A 21192-nucleotide genomic window follows, 5' to 3' on the forward strand; every position below is an offset into this window, starting at 1 on the left:
TGAGTGAGCAGCCACACCTTCCATGTGGGGATCCTAGCAGCGATCGCATCAACAAATGCGTGTTCATTAGTCTAGCAAAGACGGGCGAGTATAGATGGCCGACAGGTCAGCCTAGCCCGGCTTAGCACGACATCGGGCCGGCACGGCCCGATGCGGGTCGGGCTGCCATGGGCCATCGTGCCTCACGGGCCGTGCCACAGCGTGCTTCGTGCCTAGCCTTCGGCCAAAGGCACGGGCCATGGGTCAATTTCTATGCCATGCTGGCTCGAGAAGCATGACCCGTGATATTTTTTCTATTTGCAAAAGGCTGTTAGGTAGACCAGGTCGTCACCATGCCTACACCATTTCGGGTCATGCCTAGCCGTGTCGCGTGCCTGGGTGGCGGCCCAGGCACCGCCTGATCTCTTGGGCCAGGCTACCGGGCCGTAGGCTGCATGACCATCTTTACGGGTGAGCGACAAGGGAACTCCAATGTATCTGCACGGGAATACATGGGAAAACTTGCTGCACAGTTTGCACCATCGTCTCCATGCACCAAATTGGGCTAGCGACACATTTGTCTATGTTTGTGAGTAGTGACTAGACAGTAGGAGAAGAGTATTAATAATAATTAGTAACCTACTCAGTCCTATATATTTTCCAATGACTGACGCACTCAACATTTCCATATAGTTGCTCCAATCCTTGGAATTGTCTGACCGGCACCCAATGATCCCGACGTCCCATCCGACCGCCATTGGCACGGGCGCTCCCAAAGTCCAAACTGCATATGACCTCGTCCCCGGCAAGCCGGCCTCGTCACCGTCGCCGCCACGCAAGCAGTGAGAGCTATCTCCGTAACCAGCCACGGTAAGGTGAGCTCACTTAGACTCTACTTAAAATTTTTCCACCACCGGTGGGTGAGCGAGTCTTTGGGCCGGCCGTCGCCATTCTTGTTCTTGGCATATATATATATAATTTGGCGCTCACGGGCAAAACTAATCAGCCAAGTGCATCTGCCTGCTTGATTATCAATGTTAATAATTGAGTGCATATCAACCACCTCGGGTGAGGTCATCTCATCTGTCTACATGCACTTTGGGTTTAATTTCTCAACCAGCCACGGATGTGGAGCAGTAGTTATATATACTGGTTAGCACTGCACTACTGACTCTTTTATGTTCCCGCTGAAATAAAGAAACAAGACGAGCATGTCAATAGAAAAGCCTTTTGTTAATTATTAAGACTTGAGGACACATCGTACCTGCCAAGCAAGTTTTCACAATTTCCTTTTTGTCAAAATATTGTCAAGTGGCTTAGCCGCTTAGCTCCTCTTTTTAACCCATTCTTGGCTTCTGGGTGGGCACCAAGCATTAATTATCAGCATCAGCTCCACCATATCCACACAACACATCGGAGCTAGAGGAGAGCCATGGAGGCGACTGCCTTGAGTAGTGTGGGCAAGTCCGTGCTGAGTGCTGCGCTTGGCTACGCTAAATCTGCCCTTGCGGAGGAGGTGGCCTTGCAGCTCGGCGTCCAGCGCGACCATGCTTTCGTTAGGGATGAGCTCGAGATGATGCTGGCTTTCCTGATGGCCGCACATGATGAGCGCGATCAGCACAAGGTCGTTAAGACTTGGGTGAAGCAGGTCCGTGAGGTCGCCTATGATGCCGAGGACTGCCTTGAGGACTTTGCAGTTCGTCTTGGGAAGCCATCATGGTGGCGCATCTTCCGCAAGCTGCTTGACCAGCGCCGTGCAGCCAAGCAGATGAAGGAGCTCCGAGCCAAGGTTGAGGATGTCAGCCAGAGGAACGTGCGCTACCGCCTCATCAAGGGATCGGACACCAAGCCTGCCATTGGCACTGGTCAGTCCAGCATGATGACTGGCGAAACAATGTCAGGCATGGAGGAAGCAAGGAAGGAGAAGTACAAAGCAAAAGTGGATCTCACTAGGCTAATCAACAAGATGGATGAGAACCTCAGAGTGATTGCTTTATGGGGACCAAGAAGCTATGTTCTGCAGGAGGCATCTATCATCAAACTAGCCTACGACGACCTGAAAAGAAGGAACAAGTTTGAATGCCATGCCTTGATTCAGATCATGCACCCCTTCAATCCAACTGAGTTTTTGAAAAACATAGTTAGACAATTCTATGTTGATTCTCTTGAAGAAACGGCGACGACAACACAACAGGACTCTACTCCAGGGGCCCAAGATTTGCGAAGGATGGGGGTGATGAGAGAAGGTGACTTGGTTGGTGCATTCAAGAAATATTTGAACGAGAAGAGGTACCTCATAGTGCTTACTGACCTATACAATGTTGAGGAGTGGGACCGGATTAAGGCATTGTTTCCCAGCAACAACAAAGGAAGCCGTCTCATAGTGTGTGCACATCAAGTTGAAGTTGCCAGCTTATGTGTTGGGCCAGAGACTGTACTACCAGATCACAAACAATTGTGTTCTCACCAGGCACTTTATGTTTTCTACGAGAAGGTAATATCCGAAGCTCTGAATCGTCTAGTTTAATTAATCTACTATACAGTTCTCTAGTTCTATTTCTCAGGTTAAATTTAAATCCTTCTTGAAACTTGCAATGCAAAAACTCATATATATCCTGCATCGAGCCTACCTTCATAGCTATATCATCTTATATTACTAAATATTATAGATCTATCACATAAGCTTACCATCGAATACAAAGCAACACGTAACCTGGATCGCTTGTGTCTAGGCTTCACAAGGTGCAATAAATTCAATGGATGAAGCTTCTTGCTCAAACACTATGGACACCATTAATAGTAGTGAAAACTCTACAAAGGGAAAGGTGTTGACTCGTATGGAGACAATACTGAATACTTTAAAGGAATCTCAGCTCATCGGTAGAGAGAATGAGAAGGGACAAATTATAAACATGATTTCAAATTGTTGTAGCCAAGAGTTTGAAGTGATCTCTATATATGGAATGGGTGGTCTCGGAAAAACAACTTTAGTCAAACACGTGTACCAAAGCCAAGAGCTCAATGCAATGTTTGAGAAGCGTGCATGTGTCACAATCAAGCGTCCTTTCAATCTTGGTGAGCTCCTCAATAGCTTAGCTATACAGATGGGTGATAAGAAGGGGGAAGGTGAAAAATTGGCTAGTCTTCTAGAAGGAAAGAGCTACTTGATTGTTCTTGACGATATGTCGTCCACCACAGAATGGGATGCTGTAGTAGAATATTTCCCTACAGATGTTACAACGAGCAGGATTATAGTAACCACAAGGGAAGAGAAAATTTGCAAGCATTGTTCGAAGAAAGAGAGAAACATACACAAGCTCGAGCTTTTGCAAGATGAAGATGCGAAAAAACTCTTCCTAGAAAAGGTATGATGACAGCATACAACATATAATCATGTGCATTTTCTTTGACGTATAGTTACATTATTGGAAAAACAAACTGATTTAATTGGAGAAGATAACATGATAACAATGGTGATTTCCAGATATGTTCTATCTAGGAAAATGGTTAAGAAGAAAACCAAATCAAACTAAACGACAAAAATGATTGACTTCCTCTTTGAAATATGAGGTACCTTTATGAATTCTAGGACACATTATGAGGGTGAAGCAAATGACGCATGTAATCTTTTCATTACCAAAGACATCTTGTGCTTACCATATTTAATGAATTTTGGGTCTGCTTGTTGGGTTAGGCATTAATAGTAGGTGCATATGATTAGGTCCTAATGGAGTTAAATAGTTAATTCACCTTCTAGAACATATTATAATTTGTATAAAATTTGAAAGTTCCAATACTTTTATTTTTAGGACAAATGGAGCAATACCTTATATTTCAAAGGACCACGGCTATATTCTAACGATGCGGAAAAGCTAATTTCCTTTTCTAGAATATTGATGTTATATATCTTCATGAGAGAAAATACATATTCCATCATAACCGATTTAAGAAATAAATCAAAAGGCTATTTTCTCCAATATTTTCTATGTACTGAAATCTTAAATTTGAACAAATGTAGGTCTTTGGGACAGTTAAATATTCTGATGAACAATACGCTGAGTTGGCAGACGAAACAAAACTGATTTTAAAGAAGTGTAAAGGACTTCCTCTTGCAATAGTCACAATGGGTGGTTTCTTGGCGAAGCAACCAAAAACTCTCGCGGAGTGGAGAAAATTTAATGCTCATATTAGTGTTGATCTAGAGATGAATATGGAACTTCAGAGGATACCAAATGTCCTCATTAAAAGTTATGAAGGCTTGCCTTATCACCTCAAGTCTTGCTTCCTATATTTGTCGATCTTTCCTGAAGACTACAGCATTAGGCGGAGACGCTTGGTGCAACGGTGGATTGCAGAGGGTTACTCAAATGAGGTACGTGGCAAGTCCATGGAAGAAATAGCTGACAACTACTTCATGGAACTCATTGACAGGAGCGTGATCCTGCCACTTAGGAAACCAATTCCTAGTGGAAAAGGAATTTACGCTTGTCAACTCCATGATCTCATGCGTGAAATAAGCATCTCAAAGTCAGTGGATGAAAATCTTGTTTTTAGACTAGAGGAGGGTAGTAGGAGCTCAAACACACGGGCCAAGGTTCGCCATGTTGCCATAAGTAGCAATTGGGAGGGTGATAAGAGTGAGTTTGAGAGTGCAGTACACTTATCTCACGTACGGTCATTAACAGTATTTGGAAAGTGGAGGCCATTTTTCATTAAGACTACCAAAAAATCTGGCAAAGCTTTGTGGGGCATGCTGTGCGCCTAAGCTTTTGAAGGGTGTTGAAAGACTGAATGGTAATCCAAATTGGCATGACGTGTGCAGTTTCTGGTGCCACATTGTGTTTCCTACTTTAGCATCGAGAAGACTAAATCCATTTGGTGTTGTAGTGCCGAGAGGTGTTAGGAAGCTGAAATCCCTACACACACTGGGTGTTGTGAACATCAGAGACAATGGAAAAGTTGTTCTACGGGACATAAGAAAGCTCACCCAATTGCGCAAGTTAGATGTGACAGGCCTTAATAAGAAGAACTGTCAAGAGCTACGTTCCACTCTTGCTGAGCTTAGCCGTCTGGAATCCTTGTCAATTATATCAATTGATGAGTCGGGTTTACGTGGCTGCTTGGAGGGTGTGTCCTCGCCTCCCGAAAACCTGCAGAATCTCAAGCTGCATGGCACTCTGGTCAAATTGCCACAATGGATCGGGGGACTCCAGAGTCTTGTGAAGTTGGTGCTTGAAAATACGATTCTAAGGGAGGTTGATGCCACCATGCAAGTCCTTGGCAAGCTACCAAACTTGGCCATCCTGCGCCTGGTGTTGCATCCATTCAATGAGGGTGAAGAGCTCCGTCTGACTTTCCATCCGGAGTCGTTCCCGAGTTTGATGGTGCTGCACCTGTACCTCATGAATAACCTTGGATCGGTGGAATTTGAAGTAGGGGCAACGCCTAGGCTTGAGCTGCTGGTGTTTGAATATGCAGTAAGCGACACAACTTCCATCTCAGGGTTATCGTCTCTCCAGAGCCTCAAGGAAGTTGTGATCAAGGCTTTTGACTGCATTGAGGGAGTTATGATGAAGGGTTTTGACTGCAGTGAGGAACTGTTGGGAAGAGTGCAGGATCAGGTCGCCAGGAATCCAAATAAGCCCGTTTTGAAGAGGGAGTGAGCTGCGTGCGTATAGGGAATGCACGTACCTAGTCAACCTATATATTGAAGCCAGGTAATTCGCTGCTCCCCTCCCTTCTGAGTACTACAAATTGAACTTTGTGTCCGGTTGTTTTTCATTTAAATTAATCCATGTATATATGTGTATGTATGTATGTAGGAGCATCATTTTTTGGCCGGTTCACTCCTGTTCTTCTTCTCGATGAAATTCAGCTTATACTGGTGCTTCTGCTGAAAAGTAATGCTTGGATGGAGCCGTGCACGTTGGCTGCGCCGCACCTGCACTACACGGCATCGAAATGAGTCTCCACCACAAACGATCAAACCGCCTTGCGTATATATGTACCGTCATGTCTGTAATTCTACTGCTACTGCAGTTGTAGTGTTTCGTCTCTAAGTAGTAGTATGCTGGTCGTTGCTTGATTTGGTTGTTCCCTTGGAAGATTGACGCGTTTACTAGGATCGTAATTTAGGGTTGCTCTGCTCCTTGGCGTACGTCCTGTTGCTCATCACTTCCTAGCTAATACAGTATGCTGTATCTCTCTTTCTAGTTCTTATTACCTCTGCAATGCAATGCAACCTCGGTCGAGTTGAGTGGCTGACACAGACGGAAAGTTTGTACTGCTACAACTGATTGGATGAATTGCAGCAGCTCGATCCACAGAGGAAGACGCGGACTCAGAGAAAGACTGGAACAGATATAGAACACAATATTGTTCGCTTGGTTGAAAAATCATGGCTGAAAGTATTGTTCGCTGATTTGTTGTGTGAAGAAAATACTGCTGAATAGCTGACAGATTTGATAGATAAACTTAAACGAACAGGCTCGTTACCAAGCAGCGAGAGAGCGCCTCACCAGCAGATCTAGGCTGACATCATCCCCATAGAGCGATGGGGGATGGCACACGCTACTAGCTAGGAAGAATTCGAGGTGACTTAGCGCTCGCCCCGGTGGAAGGTGGTCTGGAAGGGCATGCTCCACCTCAGTGAACAGAGGAGGGTTCGGCCTCGCCCCGCGGCGGTGCTGCTGGATGGTGGCATGCGGGACGGGAGGGAGTAGGGTCGTAGGGACTAGGGGATGGACAAGACGAAGGCACAAAGTGGTCGTCGGGAGGTGAGCTGGGAAGTGTTGTAGGTGGGCTGGGTCAGGGGGGCGAGTATGAATGAGCTGAGGCACATTTGGCCTGTGAGCTTTTTAGCAAGATGGCCTATTTTTTCTTGCTCCTGTTCGTGTTGTCGGCTCGCCATGGATGCCTCTCATTCCTCTCCACCTCCACCTCCTGGCGCTCTCAATGGTTGTTGACTCATCACCCAACGACATCTGGAATGAGCTTGTCGCTCGCCACTTGATTTTAATCGGCGAGGAGGTGGTGGTTGCTCCCACTCGCAGCAGCAGTACCTCGACCCTATCGATTAAAATCTCACATCATTCCACGAATTAAAAGGTTCGGTTTTCCCATAATGCACATAGAAAGTCCGATTTTGGCTCTATTTAGTTTTCACCGAAAAACTTTTCACTCCATCCCATCGAATGTTTAGACATATACATAGAGCATTAAATATAAATAAAAAAACTAATTGCACAGTTTGTATGTATTTCGCGAGATGAATTTTTTGAGTCTAATTAGTCCATGATTGGACACTAATTGTTATAGTAATAAATTTTTTACAGTATCTAAAAACTTTTCTTTTCGCTAACTGAACAAGGCCTCTATCCTTTATTGCGATGAGGGGGATGGAAGAAAACCGTTCTTCACCCATCTGTTTGTTTTTGTTCAGTACTTTTTTTTGGGTACGGATTCACACAGCGATGGAGGAAGAACCGGAAGCTGCAACATTTCAGGCTAATGTTCACACGGTGCGTTCATAGATGGCAAGAAAGGTGGCATGCTCAGAGGAGCCACAGATCGCTGGGTGTCGACTATGCAGTTTTCTTAATTACCCTCCCTGGAGCTGGCTGCAACAAGCAAAGGTGTAAGGTAAATGTCTCTCTTCCTCCTTATTCCTTCTCCCACGGACCAGCTCCTTTGCTTTGGCTTCAGTCCTTCAGATGACAGGGATGCATGGTGCTTTAGCTTTAGCTAGGTAATAACGTTGCTTAAAGCTACGAAAGCAGTGATTCTGTTCTATCTGCCGTGTGGAACAAAAAGAAACAAAACAAGCTTCCTGATAAAATGTACAGAGAAGGAAGTTTTGAGGTCATCAAAATGGAACAAACACCTTGCACTTGTCTCTACCATACTTTGATTTCTACGATTTTTTTGCTGCTGATTAGGAGTGTGCCCTAAAAGGTAAGAACATGTTCCTAATTAAGGAGTTAATTAGTACTTCAATAGAGCATGAGATTTTCAGCTTACTACCCTGCGTAAAGAATGCATTACTTTAGCATCTGTCCTTTGAGTGTGCTACCAAGATAAGATAGAGGACGATGTCGCTTTGTTCCTCCTGCCACCTCGAAACAGAAGACAGGAATAGATTCATATATAATTTGCAAACATAAGTATCTTGGCATCCAGCAAGACCAAGCTTTCATTAGGCATGAGCTTGAGATGATGATGACTTTCCTGATGGAAGCACATGAGGAGCGAGATGAGCACGAGGTGATCAAGACCTGGGTGAAACAGGTCCGTGACGTGGCCTATGATGCAGACGACTCCCTCCAGGATTTTGCTGTTTTTTTTGAGCAACCAACGGAGGGATTTTCCCACCTGGTTTTATTGAAAGTTGACCCAATGTCACAAAGGATTACAAAGATTGTTTTAGAAGGGAGACTTTACACGTAGATACATGCTAGTCTAGGTAAACTGGTTTGAAATCGAATGAAGAAAAGTACACCAAGCCGTGTTGATGTCCTTCTCTTTCTTCTTGAACCTGGGACGCCAAGCTTCTGCATCCATGGCACAGGCGTGTAACACCTGGCGAAGCGTAAGACTTTCATTGCGGAAGATGAGAGCATTTCGTCGCTTCCAAAGTTCCCAGCAGCATAGAGCTATGAAGCTACTGAACTGCTTTACTGGAACATTTTGGATCCTGGGCAAGGACTGTAATTGGTGTACAGAAAGTCCATCAGCGATTGAGAGCCCCAAGGCATTCCAGAACCCTCTTGCAAAAGGGCAGTGTAGCAGGATGTGATCCGTCGTTTCCTCCAACCCTTGGCAAGCTTCACAGGATTGGGTTGGTACAATTCTCTTCTTGAAGAGGTTTGCACGGCATTGCAATCTTCCCTTGGAGGCAAGCCACATGAAGAATTGAACTCTTGGGGGGGAGCAGTTCCCCCAGATGAAATCCGACATGGGGTCAGCTGGGTTTTGCTTAGCCTTAAGTAGCTTGTAGATCGAAGATGAGTCTAATCTTCCATTTCCACAATCAAACAGAGATTTCCTTATGTCGTTACCTGATTCCAGAGAGGTTTGAGCAACTATTTGCTGGAGCTGCTGCAATTGCACTGAGGCTTGCGGGGTGAGTCTTGGAACAAAGGCTTCACTGAGTTGGGAAAGGATCATATCTCTGACTGAGGCGTCCTTCTTTGTGCAGTGGCTGTAAAGCGCTGGAAGTTTGTCAGCTAAAGCTTCGTCAAGATACCATACATCATTCCAGAATGAAGTGGCTGCTCCATCCTTAATCTGGACCGTGGTGATGGCTTGATATAAGGGCAGAATCGATCGCAGGGTTTCCCAGTGAGCCCCCTGAAGATCTCCTTGTAAAGTTGCCAAACTGGAGTTCTCCCTGACCCAAGTCCCCCAAGCAGAGTTTTGTGAGCAGTGTAGCCTGTGAATGAGCTTTAGTAGGAGACAGATGTTCTGGGTGGCGAAGTCTTTGATTCCCAGCCCACCCAGATCTTTGGTGGTACAACACTTTTCCCAAGCCACCAAGCATTTAGCTGAGGAGGTGTTTGCTTCACCGGCCCAAAGAAAGGCTCGACGTCTTCTGTCAATCTCAGCTATTGTGGTAGAAGGCACACTGAGGGCAGACATAGCGTAGACAAGCTGACTGTCAAGCACTGAGTTGATCATAACCACCAGTCCCATTTTGTTTAGCAGGGACGCTTGCCAGGAGGACAAGAAAGCATCTGTTCTAGCGATGTAAGGATTGAATGCCGCAACCGGCAGCTTGGTGGCAGACAGCGGAAGACCCAAGTAGTTCTGTGAGAATGAGTCTACACGGCATTGTAGCTGTTGGACACAGGTTTGTAGAGCTGACGAGCTTAAATTCAGAGGGACTATGGTGCTTTTGTGATAGTTGATGTTAAGCCCCGTAGCATTTGAGAACATCTGCAGGGTCTCCTTGAGATGTATAACATCCTGTGGTTCCCCTCTCATGACAATCAGGGTGTCGTCCGCGTACTGAAGTGTCACGCACCCGAGGCTGGGAGCAATTGGGTGACGAATCAAGCCGGGCTTGCTCTTGATCAGCGCCTGCAAGGTATCAGCCACTAGGAGGAACAGGTAAGGTGAGAGGGGGTCTCCCTGGCGAAGACCCCGCTTGCAGTTGATCCACGGGCTAGGAACACCGTTCAGAATTACGGCAGACTTGGAGGATTCCAGGAGGTTCCGCATCCATTGTCTCCACAAACCATTGAAACCCCTTGCCTCTAGGATATTGTCCAAAGCATTCCAGTTGACAGTGTCGAAGGCCTTAGCAAAATCCAGCTTGAGCACTAACGTTGGTGTCTTTCTTCTGCAGCAAGTCTGTACAACCTCAGCCGCAAAGACGAAGGTTTCTGAGATTGAACGGCTATGAAGGAAGCCCGTCTGGTTCAGATCAATTAGATTTCCGATTTCCTTCTGCAGCCTCATTGTCAAACACTTTCCAACTATCTTGACAGAACAGTTTTGCAGGCAGATTGGACGGAAGGCTTCCACTGCGGTTGCACCTGGCTTCTTGGGGATCAAAGCCATGAAGGATCTGTTGATGCGCTCTAGCTGGACGTTGTTTGCGTGGAAGGCATTGACAAAATTCATCACCTGGTGTTTGACTGTATCCCAAGCTGCAACGAAGAAGGACGGGCCAAAACCATCTGGCCCAGGGGCACTATTGCGATTCATTGCTCTCAAGGCTGACTTGATCTCATCTTCCGTGAAAGGAGCAGTCAGTGACGATGAGGGTTGGTTCTGATCCCTGTATAGATCACTCGGGGAGAAGCCCCAGACCGAGCTCCCTGTTTGGCCAATGATGGCTGAGAAAAACGCAGACAAGGCTTGCATTTTGGCATCGTGATTGGTGAATTCCTGCCCTTGGCATTCAACAACCCAGATTTTGTTGCTTCGGTGCCTGACAGTTGCTTGCGCATGGTGAAAAGCCGTGTTTTCATCTGCTTCCCTGATGGCCCTAAATTTGCTTCTTTGCTTCCAATAAGCCGCCCGTTCCTTGATTGCTTGAGTGAGCTTGCGCCTGCATAGGGTCCTAGCCTGGGACTCATGAGAAGAGAGTAAGCGCAGTTCTTCAAGGAAGTCCAGTAGCTCTATAATGAAAGTGCAGTTAGGGATTATTTGTGGAGGCGCCCTGATACGCCTAGCCCACGTCTTAGCCGCTGCTCTTGTCACCTTGAGGCACGCAGCCAGCTTACCTGCCGCATCGGGACACGACGGAGCCTGGAGCCACACTGGGAAGACAGAGGGGCGAAAGGTAGGGTTGTGAAGCCAGGCGTTCTCGAAACGGAATATGTTGGAAGTTGGGATGACGGAAGACATAGTGAGGAGAATAGGAGTATGATCAGAGGTGGGTTTAGGCAAGGAAGCGAGAGAGGTGTTCGGGAAGGCCAAAGTGTGTTCGATGTTGACAAAAGCCCTATCTAGGCGAGCTAAAACAGGGACAGCCTGGTGGTTAGACCAAGTGAAGGATCTGCCAAGGAGAGGGATCTCCAGAGCCGAGATTTGGTCAAGAGCAAGGTTGAAGGAATCCATTAGGGAACAATTGAGGTTCCCATTGTTCTTGTCTTCTGCTGATCTAATCAAGTTGAAATCCCCAATGAGGACCCAAGGTCCAGAAACCAAGGGGAGCAGAGACCGAAGCTCAGCTAGAAAATTGAAAGAAAGGCGGTGATCCGAGGGAGCATAAACATTTGTTAAAGTGAAGTCGCAATTGGAAATCGTTGAGGAAAGAGTAGTGGTAATCGAATATTGTAGATCTATGCGGCCAGAAGCCGACCAGAAGCGATGGTCCCAAGCAGTTAGAATGCCACCTCTGGAACCATCAGAAGGAGCAAAGAACCAGTTTGTTGCCAAGTTAGGGGGAGGAAAGTTTTTGCTTTGAAGCAAGAGATTTCATTGAGTTTAGTTTCCTGAAGACAAGCCACCGAGGGGCTTGCTGCTTTTATCGCATTACGCACCACAATGCACTGTTCGTCTGGGCAGCCATCCTGGTGGCACTTCTGGCGCATCCCTCTCATGCTGCTGGAACGCCACCGTGTGGCCAACAAGATGAAGAAGCTTCGAGCCAAGGTTGAGGATGTCAGCCAGAGGAATGTGAACTACCGCCTCATCAAGGGCCCTGGCTCCAAAGGCTATCACCTCCATGGACAGTCCAACATGGCTAGCACTGAGGAAGTGAGGAGGCAACACGAAACAGCAAAGCTTGATCTCATTTTTTTTGAAAAAATCTGGAGGAGCCGGGGCTCCTTCAATTGATCAACATGAAGGATGACAACCTTAGAGTGATCTCTGTATGGGGAACAAGTGGTGTTCTTCAGGAGACACCCATCATAAAAATGGCCTATGATGATCTTGAGAGGAAGAAGAAGTTTGAGTACCACGCATGGATCAGGATTATGCGTCCTTTCAATCAAGCAAAGTTGGTGAAGAATATCATTGAGCAATCCTATGTTAATATCCTAGATGAAGCAACAAAGACAAAGCAGAAGTTAACTCCTGGGGCCCAAGATTTATGGAGGATATGGATGATGAATGAAGATGATTTGGTTGATGAGTTCAAGAAAGTTTCGAGTGAGAAGAGTTACCTGGTTGTGCTTTGTGATCTCTCTTCTATGGAAGAGTGGGATCAGATCAAAACATGCTTCCCAAATAACAAGAATGGGAGCCGATTCATAGTGTGCACAGAGCATATCAAAGTGGCAAACTTATGTGTTGCGACAGAGATTGCGCTTCTAGAGCACAAGCAATTGTCTGTTGACCAGACTCTTTATGCTTTCTATGAGAAGGTAACATTCAAAGCCCTGAAATCAGATACTTAGTCTACTTTACTGTTTTCTAGTTCAACTTCCCAGTTTAACTAAATCGCAATGATGTTTTGTTGGAACCTACAATGAAACTTATTTTCTATATTATCTATCGGCCTACCTTCTTAGTTATCTTAATTGTTGCATATCTATCACAGCCTCCCTCCGTCCATCAATGCAAGGCATATTTTTAGTAGTGGAAAACAAATTTTATAAAAGAAGACCAACAACTAGCCAAATTATGTGTTTTAGTGTATAAAAGTTGTATCTATAGATTTCTATTCAAGGTGGGTTTAAGATAATATTAATTTTGTAGCAATCGATAAAACAATGTAAAACTAATAAGGATCAAAGTCTACTTTGTAAGACTTTTCCCATATCAAAATACACCTTAAATTGATGGACGGGGAGAGTACCGTTGAAGAAGCACAATTTTGTTCTCTACATAAAAAGTGTAACCTTTTTTATGCTTCGACAAACCATTAAGCGTTACCCTGTGAAAAGCAGAGCAACACCTAACCTGGATAGCTTGTGTTTAGGGTTCACAGGATGGAGCAGATGCAATAGAGGAAGCCTCTAGTTCAAACACTACGAGGACTACTGATAGTAAAACCTTTATGGATGGAAAGAGGCTGACTCGCATGGAAACGGCGCTAGCTGCTTTTAAGGAATCTCAGCTCATTGGGCGAGAAAATGAAAAATTAGAAGTGATCAAAAAGATTTCAGATAAACATAGTCAAGAATTTGAGGTGATCTCTATCTACGGAATGGGTGTTCTTGGGAAAACAACTTTAGTCAAACATGTCTACCAAAGCCAAGAGCTCAGTAGAATGTTTGTCACGATCAAGCATCCTTTCAATCATAGTGAGCTCCTCAGTAGCTTAGCAACATAACTGGGCGGTAATGAACGGGACGGTGACAAATTGGCTAGTCTTTTAGATGAAAGGAGCTATTTGATTGTTCTTGATGATATGTCATCCATCACAGAATGGGATGCTATTGTAAACTATTTCCCTACAACAATTACAAGGAGCAGGATCATAGTAACAACAAGGGAAGAGAATATTGCTAAGCATTGTTCGAGGAAGGACATAAACATATACAAGCTCAAGCTTCTGGAGTACAAAGATGCGTATGACCTCTTCACAGAGAAGGTATGATAGAATATAATCATGCCCACTTTATTTGACATGGAACCACATTAGGCATACAAAATTATTTGTGGGAAAGATTTCTTTTTTGTGCATCATCCTCTAGCGTGTCCATGCACATAGCAACTTATCAATGAAGTCCCAAGAGTTTGTGCTGATACACAACTCATACTAACATAAGGCATATACTACTCAATGCAATAATCTATTTATAGTAAATCTTTTTTGTCATTTACAAAAGAAGAAGAAAAATAACCTAGAACTTTTCTTAATAACAATATTAAGCCTTTGATTTTGGTAGAGAGATTAATTAAAATTGAAGCATAACCAAGAACCAACAGACCTAAATGGACTTGAGCCTTCCTAATTACATGCGTTCCATTTACCAACAACCTTTTTTTCTCCGTCCTCTGTGCTTGTGCTTGCATGAGTTCTATAAAAGCAGACTCCCAAACGCTACACTTTTACTCCATGCGCTTCTTAGGGAAGTCAGCTTCCAGGAAATCTAGCTTTGAATTGAAGCGTGGCCATGTGAAGTTGTCCCATGGTAAAGCTGATTTTATTTTACCAAAATATCGTGCTTATCTTCAAGAATAGAAAGTCTAGTCCATCAGAACTGAACTAAGGAATAAATTGAAATAAAGTCCCAATTATTTTATATTTTTATATGTGCTGAAATCCTAAATTGAAACAAATTCAGGTGTTTGGGACAGTTGCATATATGGATAAGCAGTACCCTGAATTAACAGAAGTGAAAGTGATTCTGAAGAAATGCAATGGACTTCCTCTTGCAATAGTCACCATTGGTGGTTTCTTGGCAAAGCAACCAAAAAATCTCATGGAGTGGAGAAAATTGAATGAACATATTAGTGCTGAGCTAGAGATGAATCTGGAGCTCCGTAGGATACCAAATGTCCTCATTAGAAGCTATGATGGCTTACCTTATCACCTCAAGTCTTGTTTCTTGTATTTGTCCATCTTTCCTGAAGACTACAATATTAGTCGCACTAAAGAATTTTTACGAGAAATTTGTACTGTAAATACAAGTATTTACGAGAATACAATTGATGGCTTGAAAAAAATAGTATTCAATGCTAGGTGGGTCGTGCCGTGGGAGACGTCTTCTGTCGCCTATGCATTGACGACACCTTCTACTTTGGCGGCTGCATGCCAAAGCAGTGCCGGCGCAACGCCGGGAAGAAGAGAATGGCGGAGATCGGCGGCCGAAGCTAGCTTCGGTCACGGTCAACAAGGACGGGGCCACCGGCAGCGACGACGACTCCCTTAGCTCCTCAAGGAGGTTCCCGTGGGCGCAGGGGAGCATGAACCGGTAGTCGATGTATGACACAGCACGTACGACGAACGACGTGGAGAGCTCGCTGGTGACCGCGTTGAAAGGTCCTAATATGGCTAGAGGGGGGTGAATAGCCTATTTAAAAATTCTACAAACTCACTAGAGCAAGAGGTTAGTAAATAACAAAACGAAGCTTTTTGCTCTAGCTCTAAAGGGGTGTTTGCAAGCCACCTATCCCACAATTCTAGTTGATATAATCACTAGGCACACAAGAGCTAGGTTACTACTTACACTAGAAAGCTACCTAAAGTTTCTATACAAGTAAGTAAGCTACTCCAGTTTGCGGGAATGTAAAAGAGTGGATGAGATAAATATACCACCGAGTAGGGGATGAACCAATCACCAATATAAACAATCAAGCACCGGGAGAATGCCAATCAAACACAATTGAGACACCAATTTTTCTCCCGAGGTTCACGTGCTTGCCGGCACGCTACGTCGACCAACACTTGGTGGTTCGGTGGCTAAGAGGTTCACAGGACAATTGAATAAAATACAAAAAGAAGGAACTTCAGTTACTGAGCTAATCAACTTGAACCACCCTAATTCCATTTGGTGATGCGGAAAACACAATTGTGGCATGACAATTGCCAATTACTGTCACACAATCATCTAAAAGGAACTATGAGCAGCTAGCACAAATGAAAGTTACATTACACATGGAAGTTACGACACACACTGATGAGTGATGACATACAGGCAGGGAACAAGAAGACTGTTGTTGTTGTTGTTGCTGTTGCTGCTGCCTGATATACAGTTGGGCCGGCCCCTTCCCTTCCGGTCCTATTCTCCACTCATTGCCTCTTGAACACGGGTGCATTTGGGTTCCTCTCAATCTGTGCACGCAAGTCCTCCACAAATTCGTCGTCGTAGGTACTACCACTAAGCGTAAAATGCTTGAGGCCTCTGAGGTTTGAGAGCCCCGACAAGAGACCAATCCGTGTTTCGCTGTACCACGCGCAGAAGTTCAGATATTCAAGCTTAGGCATTGCTCCTCTGTGGAACTCCACCGATTGCAGCCTCAGTGGGCGATCAAACTCCATCACTGTCAGACTTGGGAACAAACCCTCACGGAAAGTGAAACTGAGCTCGTGACCTATGAATGACTCCCGCCTGAGTCGCAGGATGGTCAGGTTTGGTAGTCTCCCAATGGCTTCTATGGTGGTATCAACGTCCAACATCCTAGTGCTCCGCAGAGTTAATTTCACGAGGCTCTGGATCCCTGCGATCCATGTCGGCAGCTCAGGACCCAGCGTTCCATACAACTTGAGGCTCTGCAGGTTTCTTGGAGGTGTGGGCATGAAAAGTAAGCAGCCAAGTAAGCCTATGTTGCCGTCTGCCCGTAGCAGTAACGATTCCAGGCTGCTGAGACTGGAAATAGCAAAGCATAACTCTGCAGCGTTTTTCCTGCTGATACCTGTCACTGCTAGCTTGCGGAGCTGTGTGAGCGTCCCTATGTCGCGTAGAACCTTCTTCCCATGTGCAAGGTTCACAAGGCCCATTGTCTGCATGGCCTTCAGTTTCCGAATCCCATTTGGCAGCTGAACACCACGTAGGCTTTCGCGTGTCGCGAGGAGAGGGATCAGGGAGCAGCAGCACACGGTGCAGACGTCGTCCCTGTTTGGCTCTCCATCAAAATTGAGCCTCCTCTTCAAAAGCCGAGGTGCGCACCATGCCGCACAACAGGCCATTGAGAACAGGGTCAAAAGGCATAGCTGACCCCCTACTGCAGCTTCATTGTTTCCGACAGTCCCAGCACGCAGCAACTGCAGCTTCGTAAGTCTGGTGATTGTCTTTGGCAACTTCCTTACATTTGTGAATGCAATGTTTAGTGTTTCGAGCTGCCTCAAGTTACCAAATGATTCCGGCAGGTAATAGATATCACCACATCCTCTTAGAGAGAGGTACTTGAGGTGATACAACTCCCCGATTTGTCCAAGGTGATGATCAACTAGACCTTCCGTGCCTTCCAAGTCCAACACTCGCAGCATCCTCATCTTTTCAGAGAAGTAAAAGGGCCTAACAGTTCCGAATACTGTTACGGACCGCACACGAGATAGGTCCACCAAATTCTCAAACTCACTCTTATCTCCCTTCCAATTACTACTTATGGCAAGGTGGCGAACTATGCCTTGGGACTTTGAGCTGCTGCCTGCTCCCTCCAGTCTATAAACAAGATTTTCCTCCATCGACTTTGAGATGCCGATTTCACGCATGAGATCATGCACATGACAAGAGTCAATTGCTTTTCTGCTGTAGTCTGATTGTTGAGATGGCAGTACCATGCTCCTATCTATTAGTTCCATTAGATAGCTGTCAGCTACTTCCTCCACAGTCTTGTCACGGATCTCCCTTGAGTAACCTTCTGCAATCCAACGTCGCACCAAGCGTCTCCGGCTAACCTTGTGGTCTTCAGGAAATATGGATAGATACAAGAAACAAGACTTGAGATGATAGGGTAAACCATCATAACTTTTTGTAAGGATGGATTTTATGACCTCGAGCTCTGGGTTCATCTCCAGTTCAGCACAAATATGCTTATTTAATTTTCTCCATTCCAAAACTGTTTTTGGTTGGTTTGCCAAGAAGCCACCAATGGTAACTATTGCAAGAGGAAGTCCATTGCATTTCTTAAGGATCATTTTCGCCTCATGAATCAATTCAGGATGACTATCCAAATCTGATGTCTCCTTGAATACCTGAAATTTGTACGATTTAATTTATTTTTTCTACTAGTAAAGTATATATAACTTAAATTCAATTAGAACAATCCATCATGATTATATATATTATCGAATCATTACCTTCTTTGTGAACAGGTCAAGTGCATCCTTGTATTGTAAAACATTGAGCTTGTATACATTTTCTGGTCTCGATGAGCAATGCCTTGCAACATTCTCTTCCCTTGTGGTAACTATGATTCTGCTTGTATTATTGATTCTGGGAAAGCTCCTAATTATCGAGTCCCACACCGCAGTAGAAGACAAATCATCGAGAACAATCAAGCACCTCTTGTTTTCTAAAAGCCTAGCCAGCTCTTTAATCAAATCCTCGACTTCCAACGTTGCCAGTGATTTTCTTGTGCTGCCACCAAAATGAATCACACTCCTTTCAGAAGATTCCACATCAAGTTGCATAACCAGGTTCTTAAGAAACTCCCCTAGAATGAACGGATGCATCACTGTGACACAAGCACGTTTCTCAAACATGCTGCTAAGACTTTGGCTTTGGTATGAATCTTTCACTAGAGTAGTTTTCCCAAGGCCACCCATTCCCCACACTGAAATCACTGGAAGTTCTTGACCTGATTGATTTAGAATTAGCTCCATTATATCCGATTTTTCTCTATCACGGCCAATGAGCCGAGATTCCTCCTCCAAAGAATATATGCGAGTAAGGTTATTTCTAGCTGCATTATTTCCATCGGCACCTTCAGATGGATTTTTTTTTGTAGGGGACAATGAGTTGTGAGCACTAGTTGTGGCCACGTTTGAGCCAGTCACTGCCTCAGTATCTTGTGAATCCTGAGCAGAAGGAAACAATTTAATTAAAGTAAGTATATGAGCCTATATATATAAAGCTTTAAAAAACACTGAAGCATTAATCAGGCATATATATAGTTAAAAAAATGGATCAACTTTGGAAGACACAATCACCAAAAGTGATCATACAATCCCATGGAGCTGGCTTGACATGGATCATTACATTCCTAGGATCTAGTATTTGGTATAGTTGGCTGTGAGAAATTAAATTATGCAAGTCCGCTTTAATTTGGGGCGGCCACAACATCATGTTGGTTGCTACTTGCTACTAGTATGGCTATGCAAGATTAATTCGTATAGTATTCAATAAAGAATTTATATCTTCTCCTTATTCGTCGAGTTCATAGGATTTGAATGCAGTGGAGACCTATTCAGATCTAGCTAGATACAGGTGGAGATTCTAGCACCCTATTTTTACTATTCTTCCAGGTCAATCAATTTTATTCATGTGGCTGTTGAGAACTCGCGGCATACCGATCGAGTAGGGGCTTTTCTGCCCCTCCTGTTCTCTCAAAAAAAAAAAACTCACGGCATATAGAAAATTCTACATATATATAGCAATCGGAATGGTTTCACTTGACAATATATACTGATCTAGTATATATATGTGCAAAGATCTTTCAAACAAAAGTATATGTGTGCAAATAATAAACACGAGCTACGGTATATAGTTATTTTATGATTTAGTAATATATATGTTGGAATAAATGTTACCTTGTCATAGAATGCATAAAGAGTCTGATCAGCAGATAATTGGCTGAGCTCCGATACTTGGATTTCTTGGCCCGGACATAAGTTTGCAACTTCGACTTGTGTTGTGGAGACTATGATTCGGCTCCCTTTCATCTTGTTTGGAAAGCATATTTTAATGCGATCCCACTGCTCAATGGTGGACACATTATTAAGCACGATCAAGTAACGGTTGTCCTCTACATAGCGACTGAACTCCGTAGCCAACTCTTTCTCCGTCTCCAAGAGGACGTGCACTCCCACGTCCGAAGTGAACTGATCCACCAAGCTCTGCACGAATTCCCTGGGGCTGAAAGGATCCGTCACCCTGACCCATGCTCGGCATGGGAATCTGCTTCTAACATGCGCGTGATCGTATGCAGCTCTGATGACGGACGTCTGCCCAAGGTCGCCACTTGTTCCCCAGACCGCGATCACCCCAAGCTTCTCGCTGCCATTGTTGACGAGGTGCACGAGATCTGCCTTGTTGGCGTGCCTTGCTTCGTTGATGCCGAATATCGCAGCCTCTGTCCTGCTACGCTGCTCGGCGGCGGTGGCGGCAGGCCTGGATGCAGGGTCCCTGAAGAGCTGGTAGCGCATGTTCCTCTTGCTCACGTCTTCCACTTTTGCCCTAAGCTCCTTCATCCTGCCGGCGATGCGTCGGCGCTCGCGGAGCTTCCTGACGAGGGGCCAGCACGAGGACCTGTCGAGATGGACAGAGAAATCGTGGAGGCAGTCCTCGACGTCGTAGGCGACGGAGCCGACTTGCTTGTACCAGGTGTTGGACACCCTGTTGTCGTCCTCGGGCTCCTCGTCCGCGGCCATCAGGAAAGACTGCATCATCTGCAGCTCGTCCCTGACAAAATCATGGTCATTCTGGATGCGAAGCTGCAGAGCGACCTCCTCCGCCACAGCGGACCTGGTGTAGCTCAGCGTGGCATCCAGCACCGACTTTCCCACACTCAGCACCGTCGCCTCCATTGCTCCTCTCTCTCTAGCTAGCTAGCTAGCCTCTCAAGGAAACTTTCAGGCCACCAGGGTACAAATGATGTTGCAGATAATCGATCAGCGTGTAGTACACAGACGAATTTATAAGCTTGCATTGGGCGGGGTTACTTAATTTATTAACAAAAAATTAAATGAGGCGGATTCCGCAACAACGCGTACGTACGTTAACAAGAGAACCAGCAGCAAACAAACAAAGTAGCTAGTGATGATGAGCTAATAACGCGCTGTGCGATCTTTCCAAAACAACCAATTGATCTGCTGGCCAGAGAACAGACTCGATCGAGGACAATGCCGTGAAAGTTCATGCACGCCTCCGCCGCTCCGCGCGCAGCTCTGGACGGAGAACTCGACGATCCAGCCAGCAGATGGGGGATGGGATAAGCTGCTAGCTGTGCTATGCTTCACCTTTGGATGGAATCGGATAAAGTAATTAAATGCTGGTCTCGATCGTTACAAACCTACTAGCTTGGTCGTCGGCAGCTGCAGCCTGCAGTGTTGCACCACTGGCGCGCGGCCATGACATTATAAACGACCTTGGAAGGTGCGCATATGCCGTCGCGGCGGAGATCGTGGTGCCCGGCCGGCCGGCAGCC

The 21192-nt window shown here is 45.3% G+C and overlaps 2 protein-coding genes and 1 pseudogene across 2 annotated transcripts; 2 read left to right on the forward strand and 1 right to left on the reverse strand.

Moving 5' to 3' along the window:
* Nucleotides 1412-5642, forward strand: LOC8060912 (putative disease resistance RPP13-like protein 3). The gene is made up of 4 exons (XM_021465727.1): nucleotides 1412-2473; nucleotides 2712-3344; nucleotides 3998-4690; nucleotides 4719-5642. Exons 1-4 carry the CDS (start codon nucleotides 1412-1414, stop codon nucleotides 5640-5642), a joined length of 3312 nt encoding a protein of 1103 aa, XP_021321402.1.
* Nucleotides 7452-16070, forward strand: LOC8060914 (annotated as a pseudogene).
* LOC8060915 (putative disease resistance RPP13-like protein 3) lies at nucleotides 16115-20572 on the reverse strand. The gene is made up of 3 exons (XM_002445733.1): nucleotides 19577-20572; nucleotides 18125-18844; nucleotides 16115-18019 (listed from the first exon to the last, which is right to left on the reverse strand). Exons 1-3 carry the CDS (start codon nucleotides 20570-20572, stop codon nucleotides 16115-16117), a joined length of 3621 nt encoding a protein of 1206 aa, XP_002445778.1.

This window comes from Sorghum bicolor, chromosome 7 (genome assembly GCF_000003195.3).
Source record: "Sorghum bicolor cultivar BTx623 chromosome 7, Sorghum_bicolor_NCBIv3, whole genome shotgun sequence".
In the NCBI taxonomy this organism is placed as follows: domain Eukaryota; kingdom Viridiplantae; phylum Streptophyta; class Magnoliopsida; order Poales; family Poaceae; genus Sorghum; species Sorghum bicolor.

Coding starts and splice junctions, on each gene's coding strand:
- LOC8060915 (XM_002445733.1), bottom strand. CDS start 20,572: ATGGAGGCGACGGTGCTGAGTGTGGGAAAGTCGGTGCTGGATGCCACG. Junction 18,845..19,576: donor TTTATGCATTCTATGACAAG/GTAACATTTATT, acceptor CCTTCTGCTCAG/GATTCACAAGATACTGAGGC. Junction 18,020..18,124: donor TTGACCTGTTCACAAAGAAG/GTAATGATTCGA, acceptor TACAAATTTCAG/GTATTCAAGGAGACATCAGA.
- LOC8060912 (XM_021465727.1), top strand. CDS start 1,412: ATGGAGGCGACTGCCTTGAGTAGTGTGGGCAAGTCCGTGCTGAGTGCT. Junction 2,474..2,711: donor TTTATGTTTTCTACGAGAAG/GTAATATCCGAA, acceptor GCTTGTGTCTAG/GCTTCACAAGGTGCAATAAA. Junction 3,345..3,997: donor AAAAACTCTTCCTAGAAAAG/GTATGATGACAG, acceptor GAACAAATGTAG/GTCTTTGGGACAGTTAAATA.